This window comes from Podarcis filfolensis, assembly GCF_964270895.1.
Source record: "Podarcis filfolensis genome assembly, chromosome: 9".
Classification (NCBI taxonomy): Eukaryota; Metazoa; Chordata; class Lepidosauria; order Squamata; family Lacertidae; genus Podarcis; species Podarcis filfolensis.
Genome location: NC_139610.1, coordinates 3,059,533 through 3,076,349, shown reverse-complemented (window position 1 = coordinate 3,076,349; position 16,817 = coordinate 3,059,533). Strand labels below are relative to the sequence as shown.

At 44.5% G+C, this 16,817-nt stretch overlaps 1 protein-coding gene and 1 long non-coding RNA gene across 2 annotated transcripts in view; one reads left to right on the top strand and one right to left on the bottom strand.

The window, feature by feature from the left end:
• Nucleotides 1–16,817, bottom strand: part of LOC310770353 — a 571,729-nt gene that overhangs the window by 205,830 nt on the left and 349,082 nt on the right. The gene's annotated exons all lie outside the window — the stretch shown is intronic.
• Nucleotides 27–16,643, top strand: ZBTB49 (zinc finger and BTB domain containing 49). The gene is made up of 8 exons (XM_083630333.1): nucleotides 27–441; nucleotides 2,107–2,279; nucleotides 2,958–4,060; nucleotides 5,924–5,970; nucleotides 11,025–11,098; nucleotides 13,542–13,624; nucleotides 14,287–14,448; nucleotides 15,929–16,643. Exons 1-8 carry the CDS (start codon nucleotides 427–429, stop codon nucleotides 16,594–16,596), a joined length of 2,325 nt encoding a protein of 774 aa, XP_083486459.1. The 5' UTR covers nucleotides 27–426; the 3' UTR covers nucleotides 16,597–16,643.

Sequence of the window (16,817 nt, the reverse complement as noted above, 5' to 3'; positions counted from 1 at the left end):
GAGGAGCCGGCGAGGTCTGGTATTCAGGGCAGCTGCTCCAGGCTCGACCGGGCAGGACGTTTGCCCAGCAGGAAGCCTGGTGGGTCGCGGAGGTGCATTTGGGGTGGCACCTGAAAGCCCGTCGCTGCCCGCCACAGATTCACCGCTGGGCAGATGCCAGGTGCGGGCTGCGCTTTGCCCTGGCATGCCGCTCAGGTGCCAAGGAAAGCTTCCTTCGTCGGGGCGATGGCATTAAAAGGCTCACAAGCGATGCACAGAACAGCCGAGCCAGGCTCTGCCACAGCAGCAGCAGCAGCAGCAGCAGCAGCATAAAGTCTGGACAAATGTGACCGGGAAGTGGAAGAGTCGTGGAGAGCTGCTGTTAAGGCGCAGGAGCAGAGGCGAGGAAAACAGGTGCCTGCCCGCCTTACCTGCTGGCTGGACTTCATGCAGCCTAAACCTGTGCGTGTTTACCGGGCAGGGAGACTTGCTAGGTGCCGTGAAACAAATGTTCAGCTAAGTCTGCAGAGAACTGAAGGATGAGACAACTTGCCTCCCTTCTCTAGCATTCCCCCCCCATCACTGACAATGTACAGGCGCATTTTTAGCTGTCATTGCAAACTTTTGTTTGCCAATTTCAGTTTTTAAATATCTTGGCATCTCGGGCAGAGACCCTGTGAGCAGGGTTAGAAACTCAGGTATACAGTCATACCTTGGGTTACAGACACTTCAGGTTGTGCATTTTCGGGTTACGGACGCGCCAAAATCCAGAAGTACCGGAACGGGTTACTTCCGGATTTTGGCACATGCACAGAAGCACTAAATCGCGCTTTGCACATGCACAGAAGCGCCAAATCGCAACCCGCGTGTGCGCAGACGCAGCACTGCGGGTTGCAAACATGCCTCCTGAATGGATCATGTTCGCAAACCAAGCATCCACTGTATAAGCTCAGTGCCAAATTAAAGCAAAAACCTTAAACCTTAAAACCTTAAAAACCTTTAAACCTTAAAGCAAGGTTGCAGTTGCCAAAATGGAATGTTGCCATTTTTGGGCAAGGTTGCTCCCCGCCCCCCCATGATGGACTGAGTATCACTGATTATCAGTTAAATATCTGGGTGGTTCAGATGACAACCTTGAGCTGGGTTAAGAGCGTCGAGAACTGCAAGAAGAAAAGTCATTTGATCCAGGGACAGTCCACATGTCTATTGGCTTATTCCTACCTCACAGGAGGAGACCTGAAGGTAGCTGCAAATGTCCACCTTCCTCCTGAAATGTTAGCCATGCACTATACGCTAGTTGAGGTCTGCTGCCGCACCCTTGCTGACTTCCCTGCATGGGAAAATAGGAGACTCCTCTATTGAAACAGTGCCTGTCATCTGCGATTGCACTTAAAATAGATACTTTAAAATTAATTGGGAATATCCTTTTAGTTGAGTAAAAGATTCTTCAGATTGTGCACCTAACCATTTCTCTGATTAAATATTGCCCCCCTTGTTGCTGCTCATTGACGCAGGACTGGTTCCACAGCATGTCGTAGGCATTCTGCTCCTTCCAATTTGCGGCAGCACCCCCTCGGCCTCCCCATCTTCCAGAAGCATGGTGCACTATGCTTTGGCAATGTACTTATGTGACTTACGCTGCAATATTATTACTTCCAGGCTCACTGGGATTGTTTCTGTCCTCCCTTATTGCAACTTGCATGGATGATAGGAAGAAGGCCTGGCTCTCGGACATCTGCTCACTTCTGTTTAATTTAGTGGCACTTTATTTCCTTGTAAGTGCTGAAAATGTCATCCTTTGGTGCAGTCTCTCTGCATTGTGCCCAACGCCACGATCCCACAGCATCAGTGCTGGGAAGGGAAAGAATTTGATGTGGCTGTTAATCTCTCTCTAAGCATTTGTCAGAGGCATGCACAAGTGCTCTGTTACATTTGCATATGGACAGCATTTTGCAAAATACGAAACCATTTGAAATTTTGGATTAAGAAATTGTTTTATAAGTAATTTAACATATGCTATTTTGCATGTAGTAAATCTATTATAAAACATTACTTCACTGCCGCCAGTGCGCTGTATACACAAAACTCTGCTTCCTGAGATGCTATGTCTTTTTTATTTTATTTTAGGCAATCAAGGCATATCCTAGCATGGATGCTGTTGTGAGCCACAGCTGTCACCTTCTTCAGCAGCTACATGAGCAACGCATTCAAGGCCTTCTCTGTGACTGCATGTTGGTGGTCAAAGGTGTTTGTTTCAAAGCACATAAAAATGTGTTAGCTGCTTTCAGCCAGTACTTCAGGTATGTTAATGAAAACACTTCAGTGAAAGCAATTAACAGTGCAGTTTAGGCCACAAACTTTGGCATGTATAGAATTGTGTTCCAGAAATATATAGGAGTGTTATTTTTCTTATAAAGTAGTTGTGCTGATACACACAGGTCTAGGAAACAAGTGAAAAGTGTAGACATGGAAATTGGGGCAGACATCAATGCTCGGCACATATGGTGTCACTGGTTAATAAACATGGAGATTTCTCACAATCCCAAGGAGGCTTGTGATAGCCCCACACACTTTTGACACACTCCTCTGTGCTGTATGTGAGAACTGACGATGGATGGCTGGATTGACTGATAATTATATTGACTAGATTCTGAAAATACTTACAGTACAACAGGGGTGCCAACTTAAATAAAATATGGGGGGGCAGGTAAACCCTGCCCCACATAATCAGTCACATGATGTGGCTCACACACACCATTTGAATGGCAATGCCCATCAACTTGGGGGGGCAGCCCCCTCAAATATTTTATTAGGGGGCAAAGACCCCCCCTCAGCCCCTAGGAGTTGGCTCCTACAGCATCCAGAGTGTTTGTGTGTTGTAGCCTAAATTACTATTTTATTCATATATTTTTGCTATGAGGACTGGCCGTTTTAAATACGTGTATGCATTTTAAAGAGTTGTGCTTTTTCTCTCCTAGGACCCTGTTCCAAAATTCCTCAGGTCAGAAGAATGATGTGTTGTACTTGGATATTAAAAATGTCGGCGGCATTGGCCAGATCTTGGACTACATGTATACATCTCATCTTGAACTCAATCAGGACAATGTGCAAACGTTATTGGATATTGCACAGTGTCTGCAGGTGCAGAATGTTTTGAACATGTGCCGCACCTTTTTGAAAAGCCCCACGGGTGTCGAGCAGCCAGCCGGTGTGCCTTGCAGCAGTGCCTTCTCGTTGCACAACGCTTTGGCTGAAGATACAAATGGTGAGAGTTATGGCGCTAGTTTACTGCGTGGAGGTTCATCGACTGTGGAGCCGTGTAAGGTCTTGGATAGCTATAACCCACATGGGCCACAGCCTGTTTCACCTCACGTCTCATCTGGTGATGGAAACAAAGAGAAACAGGGTTCCGGGGATGCTAATTGCACAGATCTCTCACTTAAACAGCCAAATTGTCATTACAAACTCCGTAACTTTTATAGCAAACAGTTCTACAAGCAAACCACTTGTCCCAGCAACAAGAGATCACCAGAGCCATCTTTTGATTTCAGTCCCTCCACAGAACAAAGCACAGCCAAAAATGCACCTTCCTGCACTATCGGTCATTCTGAATGTGTTTTGGAATCATCTGATCACTTACCAGCAAACTTTCTGGTTCAGCCTTTAAATGAGTGTCCCGAGGATCAAGAATCGGAAGGCGCATCTTTACAGCCAATCAAAGAGATGAGGCTTAAAAAGGCCATACATCTTAAAAAACTGAATTTTCTAAGGTCTCAAAAGTCCCCCGAACAATCTTCTGTGCTTAAAATTGCTGATGGAGAGTTTGCAAGGGAAAGTGAGGTGGAAAGCCAAAGCAGCACAAAAAGGGCAAATACTGATGCTCCTGAAGGAAAAGAAGTTAAACGTCTAGTGAGTTCAGAATGCTTGGAGGAAAATGTTGAACTTGAGGCATCTCAGGAAGCGTCTGAGGCAGGTGGTCAGTTACCGACTTTCCTGCCAGAGAGGCAGTATCCTTGTTCATTGTGTGGGAAAGCTTTTAAACACCCGAGCAATCTGGAGCTGCACATAAGGTCTCACACAGGTACAGTCATTGAACATTTCTAGGCTAATTATTAATTACAAAACCGAAAGGCAGATAGAATCTAGTCTTTGCAGCTGAAAGGGCACAGGGCACCTGCTACTCTGGTAAGGCCAGCCCATCAAATGCGCTTTCTGTGGAAAAGCAGGCTATATATTTAATCTTTGCCATAGAGTTATGTGTGTCCCTTATAAAAGCAATGTGATGGCTAGTCTGTGTCTGATATTTATGTTTATTAACACCTGCAAAAGAAAACTATTGCAAAGGAAAAGATAGCAGTTTGTTAAAAAAATGCTGCTTCCTATATTTTCCTTTTCCCATTCTGCCAGTGTGATCTGACTCTGTCACTTTTACAGTGAGGCTAAAATGCTTATGGAATCAGATCATCCCACCAGATGGGGGGCTGCGTTTAGGATCAGGGCGGCTTGCCTGCAAATCCCAGCTTCCCGGGGGACTTGGAAGGCTGCTGAAGATTATAGTTCTGTGCCCACTTAGTTGTAAGTCCCATTAAATGCAGTAGGAGTTACTTCTGAGTAAACATGTACAGGGTCATGTTGTAAGTCATCTCACCTCCTGTCACACTTTACTAAAACAACAGTATTTAGCTTCCTTAGGGGGTTTTTCAGCGGTGCTGCAAGCAGAAACAATGTAAGATAGGAATACCAGCCATTACCTAAATAATGGTGAGACACTATTTGTAAGGTACATAATATTTTAAAGATGGTATGCTCAAGCTAGGATAAGCACTCAGAGAGGGCCTGTTGATTTCAAAAGAAAAGTTAAGCCTGTGCTTATTCCCCCCCCTCAAGGTGAGTGGAATTTAAAGCTGGTTAGCTTTGTGTTCAGCGCATATGAAATTGCTTAGGGCTTTCAAACAATTAAGTAATGTTTAGTTGATTCGAAGGTGACTGTTAAGCAATCCAGTAAAATAATTTATCTGCATTACCCTTCTGGAAGTGGGAGCAACAAACCACAATCCTTGGCTTAGCGTTACATCCAAGCCAGTGATCGTAGTTTATCTGCAAACCTTGGTCGGTAAGCCAACAACAAACCTTGGCTTCATGTTCTAGTTTGCTTGGAGTGAAATAAATCACAGTCCTGGTTTGGATATAGAACACTAAGCCAAGGATTTTGGTTTGCAAAGAAGTACCCAAAGCCATTTGCACACTCCTGGGTAACCATTAATTATGGCTTACCATGATGCGCAAATATTTCAAAAAATGCATAAATTTTGCTTTGCGTCATTTCTTTAAAAAAATAAATAAGTAAAGTGAACCAGAAATCCCTGATTATTGTTTGGCTGAGAAATGCCAGAAGTCAGACCTGTCAGGTGATCAAAGAGTTAAAAAGCAAAATGACTACTTGGTGTACGTGGAAGGAAATGGCTGTAAAATGACTTCAAGATGCTTCCTTCATTCTAACTTATTGTGGAAGCTTGAAGCTCCTCTGCACACACACAAAGCTCTCCTGTTCAGAAGAGATTTCCAATCGCATCTATTAAGGAGACACTATTCTGTGATGTGTGTCAGCCTGAGGCAAACCACCTTTATTATTAAATGGAGGGATCTTCTTCTTATTTTATTTTTGATTTTCACTTTTATACATGTCAATAATTTTACAAGGCATCTTAACATGCAGAAATAATTAGTACTGTTGAGCAAAAAATCAACAAGCCATTAATTGGGAAGCAGCTCTAGAGCTGTTCTTCAAGCTTTTGTGAAAATTCTGTGCTCAGGCGTTTATGCATTATAGTTAAGCAAAGTAGCTTACTGTAAAATATAGCTTGCTGGCAACTGTTCCGAATTTTGTTTATATGCCAGTTTCAAACTTCTGTACAGCAGAAAACATTATTGCTTCTTCTTTTAGGTGAGAAGCCATTTGAATGTAACGTTTGTGGCAAATGTTTTTCACAGGTAGGTGTTTGAGTTTGCTTTTGTTGACATGCCATCCACCAAGTCGACACTCACTCACTCACACTGCAATATGTGTAGTCCTGTAGGAACTGTGGAGAAGAATGTTTTCCATCTCTTTAATATTATTTAAAAAATCAACGCTTTTCTGTTCCCCATCCCCATCCTCCTTGAGCTTAATGCTGAGATGTTTTTGAGAGCATTAGTCATCCAAGATATTCAGGTCTGAAAAACATTAGGTCCATGAAATCCAGCTCCAGCTAATTTCTCAGTCCTAAATATGATCCTTTTATTATTTTTGTGTTTCAAACCCCAAAGCTCTGAGCGGAATTCAGATTGGATCATACAATTGGACTTGGGGCTCTGAGAGCTGGTACAATGATGCCACTGTCCCCTTGCTCTAGAGTTGACCCTTCCCCTATAGCAAAGGAGGTAGACAAGTCCCAGCAAGGGGCTTTTCATGCAGGTAAGAGAATGAAAAACCTCTTCTCGCCCATAACTTCAAATAAAAGCACAATAATGCTCTGGTGTAAGGGAGGAGCCAGGGAGTTTTCCCCTCTGGGGTACACACAATACATGTTGGTACCTCTTTCAGCTCAAGAAAATTGCCAGCCTCTAGTCTTTGGATTAGGGAGACGGGTGGCGCTGTGGTGTAAGCCACAGAGCCTCTTGGGCTTGCCAATCAGAAGATTGGTGGTTCGAATCCCCGCAACGGGGTGAGCTCCCACTGTTCGGTCCCTGCTCCTGCCAACCTAGCAGTTCGAAAGCACGTCAAAGGGCAAGTAGATAAATAGGTACCACTCCAGCGGGAAGGTAAATGGCGTTTCTGTGTGCTGCTCTGGTTCGCCAGAAGCGGCTTAGTCATGCTGGCCACATGACCCGGAAGCTGTCTGCAGACAAAGGCCGGCTCCCTCGGCCTTTGTGCAAGTAGATAAATAGGTACCACTCCAGCAGGAAGGTAAACAGCATTTCCGTGCGCTGCTCTGGTTTCGCCAGAAGCTGCTTAGTCATGCTGGCCACATGAAAAGCTGTCTGCGGACAAACGTCAGTTCCCTCGGCCAGTAAAGCGAAATAAGTGCCGCAACCCCAGAGTCGTTCATGACTGGACTTAACTGTCAGGGGTCCTTTACCTTTACATCTTTGGATCATCAACCTGGTGCCTGCGGATGGCACGGTGTCTGCAAAAGCCTTCATTGGTGCCCCAGGAAAGGGGGTCCAGACTCTGAGCTTTACTTTTTTTTTAAAAAAAGTAAGTCTCTATTCCTCCTAGAAAGTAAATTCTGAAACAAAACATGTAGATTAGGGTTGCCATATTTCAAAAAGTAAAAACCAGGACACCCCGAAAGTTGTTGAGGAAAGTTTTAGGGAAAGCCCCCAAATTGTTGAGCTTTTAAAGACAAACCCCAAAGTTTGCAAAAATGCAAAAAAAAAAATACCAACCACAATTTTTAGATTGATTTGCCTAAGATCCAGGACAAAGTACCACCTTTCGGAAATTCCCCCAGACATCAGTTCTGCCTTTGAAATCCCATTAATGTCTGGGAAAATCCAAACATATGTCATCCCTAGTGTAGGTACCCTTCTAAGTGATTTCTGTGAAATATCCCAGTCTGGCTGCTCCTGCCTGCCAGTGTTTCTGTCCAATGCCTAAAGGCAGAGCGGGGATTGATGTGTGAGTTGGTTTGGTACCAGGCAGTAGGAATCCCTGGGTTCCTAAGGTGCTCTTGTTCCCCCTCCATTCATTGCAGGGAGGTGGGACCAATTCGGATGGTCCGCCCCCGCCACTTAATGGATCCAAATGGTTTCCAGAGAGTGGTAGGGGATGCTTTATCCCATGTTAATGGCCTTTCAGCTGATTCCCTGGTGGCCCGCTGGAATGCGGAGTTAACCAGGGCTATCGACTGTCTGGCTCCGAAGCGCCCTCTCCGATTGCATGGAGCCCGGACAGCCCCGCGGTTTTCTTCGGAGCTGAGGGCGATGAAACAATCGCTGAGACGGCTAGAGCGTCGGTGGCAGAAAACTCACTCCGAATCTGACCGGACACAGGTTAGAGCTCAACGTCGAGCCTACCAAGTGGCGATAGTGACGGCGAAGAAGACTTTCTTCACCGCCTCTACTGCATCTGCAGAAAATAGTAGCAGGAGACTTTTTCAGGTGGTTCGCAATTTAATGGAACCACCTTTACCACCGGCGCCTTGTAAAGACCCCAAGATCTCCTGCAACGATTTTGCAAAGTTTTTTGCGGATAAAATCACTCATATTCGGAAGGAGCTAGACACCACCGTGAGAGCAGGGCTGGGGCGGGAGAGTGCTACAGCTCTGTCTGGTCAAGTTGCATGGAATCAATTTCAATCCGTTACCCCCGAGGATGTGGACAGGCTGCTTGGACGCGTGAAACCAACCACCTGTCTCCTTGATCCTTGCCCATCCTGGCTAATAAAAGCAAGCTGGGAAGGGCTGGGCGATGGGCTCTGCGGGGTGGTGAATGCTTCCCTTTGTGAGGGAACATTCCCAGATCCGCTGAAAGAGGCGGTCATTAAACCGCTTCTTAAAAAACCATCTTAAGACCCGGCCAGTATGGCCAACTATCGCCCAGTCTCAAAACTTCCATTCTTGGGCAAGGTGATTGAGCGAGTGGTTGCTGAACAACTCCAGGCACTCCTGGAGGATGCGGACCATTTGGATCCCTTCAGGCCTCACCATGGGACTGAAACTGCCTTGGTCGCGCTGGTTGATGATCTCCGGCAAGCTAGGGACAAAGGTGAGAGTTGTTTCCTAGTTCTGCTGGATCTCTCAGCGGCCTTTGATACAATCGACCATAACATCCTTCTGGACCGTCTAGAGGGGCTGGGAGCTGGGGGCACTGTCATACAGCGGTTCCGCTCCTTCCTCCTGGGCCGTGTCCAGAAAGTGGTGGTGGGGGGTGAGTGTTCAGACCCCTGGGCCCTCACTTGTGGGGTGCCTCAGGGTTCCGTCCTCTCCCCCATGCTTTTTAACATCTATATGAAGCCGCTGGGAGAGATCATCAGGGGGTTTGGACTGGGTGTCCATCAATATGCAGATGATACCCAGCTCTACCTCTCTTTCAAATCAGAACCAGTGAAGGCGGTGAAGGTCCTGTGTGAGTGCCTGGAGGCGGTTGGAGGATGGATAGCGGCTAATGGATTGAGGTTGAATCCTGACAAGACAGAAGTACTGTTTTTGGGGGACAGGGGGCGGGCTGGTGTGGAGGACTCCCTGGTCCTGAATAGGGTAACTGTGCCCCTGAAGGACCAGGTGCGCAGCCTGGGAGTCATTTTGGACTCACAGCTGTCCATGAAGGCACAGGTTAATTATGTGTCCAGGGCAGCTGTCTACCAACTCCACCTGGTACGCAGACTGAGACCCTACCTGCCTGCAGACTGTCTCGCCAGAGTGGTGCATGCTCTAGTTATCTCCCGTTTGGACTACTGCAATGCGCTCTACGTGGGGCTACCTTTGAAGGTGACTCGGAAACTACAACTAATCCAGAATGCGGCAGCTAGACTGGTGACTGGGGGCGGCTGCCGAGACCACATAACACCGGTCTTGAAAGACCTACATTGGCTACCAGTACATTTCCGAGCACAATTCAAAGTGTTGGTGTTGACCTTTAAAGCCGTAAATGGCCTGGGCCCAGTATACCTGAAGGAGCGTCTCCACCCCCATCGTTCTGCCCGGACGCTGAGGTCCAGCGCCGAGGGCCTTCTGGCGGTTCCCTCATTGCGAGAAGCAAAGCTACAGGGAACCAGGCAGAGGGCCTTCTCGGTAGTGGCGCCCGCCCTGTGGAACACCCTCCCATCAGATGTCAAAGCGATAAATAACTACCTGACATTCAGAAGACATCTTAAGGCAGCCCTGTTCAGGGAAGTTTTAAATCTGTGATATTTTAGTGTATTTTTGGTTTCTATGGAAGCCGCCCAGAGTGGCTGGGGAAACCCAGCCAGATGGGCAGGGTACAAATAAATTATTATTATTATTATTATTATTATTATTATTATTATTATTATTATTATTATTATTGCACTTGTTCATTTTCCAAGGATGGGAATCTCTGTAGTTTTCCTTCCTCCTTCCTTCCTTCCTTTCTAGCAACCACAATGAATATTTCTGGGGCTTGAGGTATGGTAGTTCCTAGGAGCTACTGTATTTTTCGCTCTATAAGACGCACCAGACCACAAGACGCACCTAGTTTTTGGAAAACAAGAAGAAAAATATTCTGAATCTCAGAAGCCAGAACAGCGAGAAGGATCGCTGCGCAGTGAAAGCAGCAATCCCTCTTGCTGTTCTGGCTTCTGGGATAGCTGCGCAGCCTGCATTCGCTCCATAAGACGCACACACATTTCCCCTTACTTTTTAGGAGGGGAAAAGTGAGTCTTATAGAGCAAAAAATACGGTATTTCCTGCAAATACTGCTACACAAGAGGTGCGGGTGGGTGTTAAAAATAATCTTTCTCCTCCAAAAAGGCAATTGTGAAAACTTTGCACAGAAACTTGGGCACGTCTCCTGCCATGCGCGAGTTAAAGAGCAGCCACGCATTTAGAATTTACAGCATACTTAACTTGAGCTGCAACTGCTTACATGTCTACTCAGAAGTAAGTCTTTGTGATTAATGGGGCTTGCTCCCAGATAAAAAAGGGAACAGGATGGCAGGCCTTGGCTTGGGGTTGACAATGAGGAGGGAGGGAAGAGTTCTTGTGCCTTTAACAGCTGTATGGAATATTCAACGGGTCCAGCAATTTCTTGTATGAAAACAGAATTATGGGCAAAGCTTCCGCATGCCTGTTCTTGTTCTGTTTTTGTGTTATGCCCCCTTGGCAGCCACTTTGTGACTGGGGAGGCCCTAGCATTCTCTCAAAATTCAACATGCGCCCGCTGGACCAAACGTCTGGCGATCCCCAGTCTAAATAGCAGCACTGATCCTACTAGCAGAAGACATTGTTTTTGAAGTGTCATAGTTCAGTAAATTGCGATCCTCATTTACCAATATCACCTATTTGGTTAGTTCGGCTGCTAAAAGTGTTTCTTCTCTTTGTAGGCAGGTAATCTTCAAACGCATTTACGGCGGCACTCGGGTGAAAAACCTTACATCTGTGAAATCTGTGGGAAAAGGTTTGCCTTTCGTTTATGTTTTTTTAAAATGTGTATTTATTTTTTGCGTTACAAAATTGTGCACGCATAAATCATAAAACATGTCCGAAAATAGGTCTTTAGAGGGGGTAAAATGCTAAACATATTATTTTACAGGACAGTACATAATAATGAGGTAGTTACAGTAAACCAGTTCAATGAATTCCTCAATAAATCAACTTGGAAAATATAGAATAATAGGAATGAGCTCATGAGTAGTGCCACACTGAGCTGTCGATTTACGTTAAGAAGTTCTAAACCATATTGCAATATATGTTTCAGGTATTTCTCACCCGTGTGTTGTTTTATTTGTATATCTAATAAGATTATGCCATATAGTGTAAAAATCATCTTTTTTTTCCTTTCCCCTTGGGATTTTTGTGACAACTTTTCCATTACAGCTGTTTGCCAGACTATATTCCATTCCAGTGATAAAACAATAAATATTCATTAATTGTAAGGTTTTCCAGGTTCTGGCTACTACCGTTCTAGCTGCTGTTAATAGATGTGTTATGAATTCTTTACTTCTTAATTGGTCCATATTATTCATATATATATATATATATATAATAGTCTTAGAGTTATTATTATTATTATTATTATTATTATTATTATTAATTAAATTTGTATACCATCCTATACCCACAGGTCTAAGGGCAGTCCGGTGGGATTGCCTGAGCTGTAACCTGAGAGATCTCTTTTAAAACTTCCATTCAAAATTGTTCTATTTGTGGACATGTGGTAAAAAGTTTTTGTTTTTTCCTTTGGAATATTTTATTAGTTGAATATAAGAACAACATATAATTAAATACAAGCAATAAAATACAGTTTTCCCCTAACCCCCCCCCCCCAAAAAGCCCCAACTATGTCCAGGTAATTACATTAGTAATATAATCAAATGAAAAATTATTTCTACAGTTGCTGGTTTAAAAAATATCATTCCACATGCTCCCATGTGTCTTAGGTGGTTTAAATGCATGTTCTTTCTTTGATGCATATGTAATAAAGGAGGACCATGTTATGTAAAAGTTATGTAGTTTCTCACGTTTTCTTTCACATACCCTTTCTGTTAACTTTTCCATCAAAATTAATTCCCAGACATAAGCATACCAAACTTCATATAGGTTAAAAAGTTTTTATAACTGTGGAGCTCATGAATTACTATTACAATACAGTACAGGGATGCATTCGGGTGTCCTGTTCCCAGCCTGCCAAACTGTGCAACTTTTGTCTGCCTTTAATGGCAGCTTCCTCATCGTCTTAAACCTTTTCAAGTGGATGTGGTGGTCTCGAACCACAATTGCAAAACAGGGTTGAATTGTGGTTGTTGATCCTGGTTTGGGAGGGAATAGCTCAGAATGCAGTTTTCTAGTCACAGAAATGGTTTTGAGGACATCAGGAGGTCTTTTGTTGAGGTTGGAGTGGGAGTTGAGGAAAAGAAGCTCATTGGCCGTTTTGATTCCTTCAAACACTTTGGGAATGTGATGTCTGAATGCGGCCACTGTTACATACCTGCAGTAACTGCTCTAGCATTTGTTGAACCTACGTGGAGGTTGGTGTTCTGCATTTCCTTTTTCATTTTTAACAATATCGTTAAAACCCTACAGTATTGTTATTGCTTCATTCCGTTTAGCGAGACTGTATGTCAACTTCTGAGTGAGTTGAAATGTTATGCAGCCTAAGCGATTGGCTAGAGAAATAGCAGTCCACAGTAGCACTGTTTTAACATTTATATCTGCAGGAGATTTCTGGCAGCATCTGACATGAAATAGTGCTTTATATTTCACAACTGCATCTGTCCAGCACTTTCAGCTTTGATTATAATCGAGGGCTGAGCGTAGCAGCTTCCACTGTGACACATAGCTCCAATTCGATCAACTTCCAGCGAGACAAACCACTGGTGTGCTCACAGCACTGCAGGAATGTGATTGTTTGAACCATCACCTCCTGGTGGGAATTGCAGGCGTGGCCCTTTCCATTTGTGGCATCATGAGGGCCAGAAAAGGACAGACCATGTGGAGGAGCTAAATCGATGCTGCGCTGCAATTCCCACTGTGGAACAAACCCTCCTAGGAAGACTGACATAGTTGTGCAGATGATTGCCTCAACACTTTCAGTTTCAGAATAAGAAGCACAGCTGTGAAAAGGTGTACAGTGGTACCTTGGGTTAAGAACTTAATTCATTCCGGAGGTCCATTCTTAACCTGAAACTGTACTTAACCTAAGGTACTACTTTAGCTAATGGGGCCTCCTGCTGCCGCCACATGATTTCTGTTCTCATCCTGAAGCAAAGTTCTTAACCCAAGGTACTATTTCTGGGTTAGCGGAGTCTGTAACCTGAAGCGAGTCTGTAACTCGAGGTACCACTGTATAAGGTATAAGGTTTATAACCAAACTGAAGGGACCTTTTAAATTCCTGTTCCAGGTTTGCTGCATCCGGAGATGTCCAACGCCACATCATTATTCACACTGGAGAAAAGCCACACTTGTGCGATATTTGTGGTCGAGGTGAGTGGAGCATATCCTCGAGATGCAATCATTGGGGATGGGCCACAGCTCAGCAGTGGAACATCTGCTTTGCATGCAGATTGTGCCTGATTCAGTTACTGGCTTTTCCAGGTGGGTGCTGGGAAAGTTTCCTCCCTGGAGCCTGGAGAGCCACTTCTAACCTGTGTAGACAAGGCATGAGCTAGAGGGAAGAATGGTCTGTCTCAATGCAAGGCAGCTTCCAGTCTTCCTAGTCTGTGGATAGACCTCATTCACAAGCCCTCTAGAGGCAACCACTGATCAACATACGTCAGAATGATGCGCCATCGCACATGCAGCGCCAAACCTAGAAATGACTCGGAAATGTCATTAAACATGTCACTAAAAGGGCAGAACGGGGCAGGGTGCACAGAGGCCCGGATGACACAGTTGTTGTCAGCTATATACCATGTGGCATAGGTTCCCCTACTTGGTGTGTCTCTCCTCAGCCCAAGCAAACCCCACCCATAACTTGAATCATGGTCCTGCTAGCCTGCCGCAGTTGGCAATCTTGTGCCATGACTAGTAGGAGCAGACCTGTCAGTCCAAGGGGCTTGTGACATCCCATATGTCCGAGAGCTGCATCGGCGTAATGGAGCCATTTTGTGGCTTGCACCCTGTGAGCAACCGTCTTTTCCTTCTAGGATTTAGTAACTTCAGCAATTTAAAGGAACACAAGAAGAACCATAGAGTCGAGAAGGTGTTCACCTGCGATGAGTGTGGGAAATCATTTAACATGCCCAGAAAGTTAGTAAAGCACAGGATCAGGCACACTGGAGAGAAACCGTACAGCTGCTCTGCGTGTGGTAAGTGTGTGCTTCCATTTATATGCAGGAGTGTCATTTATTTGTGTAGCCAAAAAATAAAATGCATAAAACAGAGTAAAATACATTACACAGTTAAAATAATCATTAAACCAAGCATTCTGCCCGATAAGAGTTTGCTCCCCTGAAAAATTTAATTTATCACCCCCACAAATTGCCACTTTAAAGATAAAACAAGCCATCTTTTCCAAAGTGTAGTGGGACATGCTCAGTTTGGGAAAAAACCCAAAATAAATGGTTGCAAGTGCTTCTTTCTTGCTCTTGTGGGTTTTCTGAGCACGGAAATAACGATGACTGAATTCAGCAGTTCCCCTCCCCTGATTCATAAGACTTTGCTTTGGCAATGTTTTGTTCTCATGTTATTTCCCACCTATGATAGCCTCTGCGCTTTGGCTTAAACAATAAAAATAATTCCATCCGCAATAGGGCTGCATGCAAGCTTAGCTGCCGTCTGGCGCAGGGCTTCTGCATTAGCAGACAGGTGAGTTTTAGTGTTGTACAACAGAGGACTCCAACCAAACTGTGATTATTGGAAACTCATTGTGCAACAGTGAGTTGTGAACAAAGCTACCAGTAGCTTGCTTACGCATTCTCTTGTGCAACAGCATTTCACACAGAACATTTCACCAGCGGAATAAATTTACCGCATTCTCTATACAGAAGCTACTGCCATTTAACCAATACAGTAGCTATTGGTTAGAGTGATTGCTCAGAAAGATGAATCTCCTTAGCAGACATGCATCTACAGGCCATTGAACTCTGGAATGATCCTAGAAGTGTAGTCAGCTTGCCTGGAGCACAAATATCAAGGAAAAGGATAAGATACATGTCTGCGGTTGCAACAGTGACGGTAGGGTCAGTTAGAACCCACACACCAGTACTGTAGGTGTTACGCACTTTCAAGCGGGAAGTATTATTGATCCTGGTGAACTCTTCACATCTGTATTGTTATACTGAGGAAGGAAGGTTTTCAGTATGTATTTTGTATTCTTATTTTATATTTTTCAGTTGTGAACCACCCTGGGGTCTTCAGATGAAGGGTGGCATATAAATTTTAATCATAATAATATATTCCTGAGTGACTTTAACTTAGTGCTGTGTTGAATACATCCCACAGTTATCTAATAGTAATATCTGTTATTGAAAGATACACGATACATTATTTTGACTAAGGAATATTATTTCATGGGCAAAATAATTAAATGCTCCACCGCATGTAAAATTGATGGACAGCGCAGCCTTAATGAAAAAAGCAGGTTCCTATAACCTGCTGTGCATGCCATCAATTGGACACATTAAACAGCACATGGGACCCAGGTAACAGAAAACTCCAATAAATACAAACTGTGTATTTTGGACACGATAATTTTAGACATGGTAATTATTCATTTGTAACACATGCACAAGACAACAGATACCTGTTGGGAGATACCATTTCCAAATAACCTTTCTTGTTTTACAGGAAAATGCTTTGTGGGGTCTGGTGACTTACGGAGACACATCCGGACTCACACCGGGGAAAAGCCGTATAACTGTGAGACCTGCAATAAAGGCTTCAGTCGCTCTGCCGTCCTGCGTCGGCACAAAAAAATCCATTGCAAAGTTGGCAACAGTGGTCCAAATACACTGGATGACTTTTCCCAGACAGTAGAAATATCAGAACTTGAGAAGCCCCAGAGCTCAGACTCATTTGCCCAAGAAATATCTGTAACTTTATTGCCAGTGTCCGTGAAGTTTCCCATCCACCCAAACGGAAATTCGACCACTGAATTTGACAGCCCTGGGGCAACATTCCGCAAGGCACGACCCACCATGCAACAGAATGAGTGTGCGAACCAACAGAAATTGAGCTTGGATCCTGTTAAACTCTGCAAATCTCAGCAAAGACCTAATCGGACATGCTATTATAAAGGTGTGGATCTACCCCCTGAGGAGGAACCCCTGCAATCTGAAGGGAATTCTATGACTCAGACTTCCATGACTACACTGGGCAGCAGTTGCAGCAGTGAGCTGAGTAGTCGTGCGTCTTCTGCTGAATACAGAAACAGCGAAGGACCGTTTTTCTCCAGTGTGACGCTCTGGGGTTTGGCCATGAAGACGCTACAGAATGAAAGTGAGCTGGGCCAGTGACAAGTTCGCCTTACGGTTTGTCATCTTAATAAATGAATAAAAACAAACATTTGTACCGTATTCAAAGTGCTTCCTGTACAGTGCTTTATAAACCTCACAACAGCCGTATAATATAGGGTCAATCCCATTATCCTTCTTGGAGTTCCTTCATGGAGTTGACCTGGGACAGCTCAGTCCGTAGAGCAGGGGTCAGCAAACTTTTTCAGCAGGGGGCCGGTCCA

Excerpts from the sequence above, each read along its gene's own strand:
- ZBTB49 (XM_083630333.1), top strand. Across the intron at positions 2,280-2,957 it reads GCTTTCAGCCAGTACTTCAG|GACCCTGTTCCAAAATTCCT; the intron begins GTATGTTAATGA and ends TTTCTCTCCTAG. Across the intron at positions 5,971-11,024 it reads GTGGCAAATGTTTTTCACAG|GCAGGTAATCTTCAAACGCA; the intron begins GTAGGTGTTTGA and ends TTCTCTTTGTAG.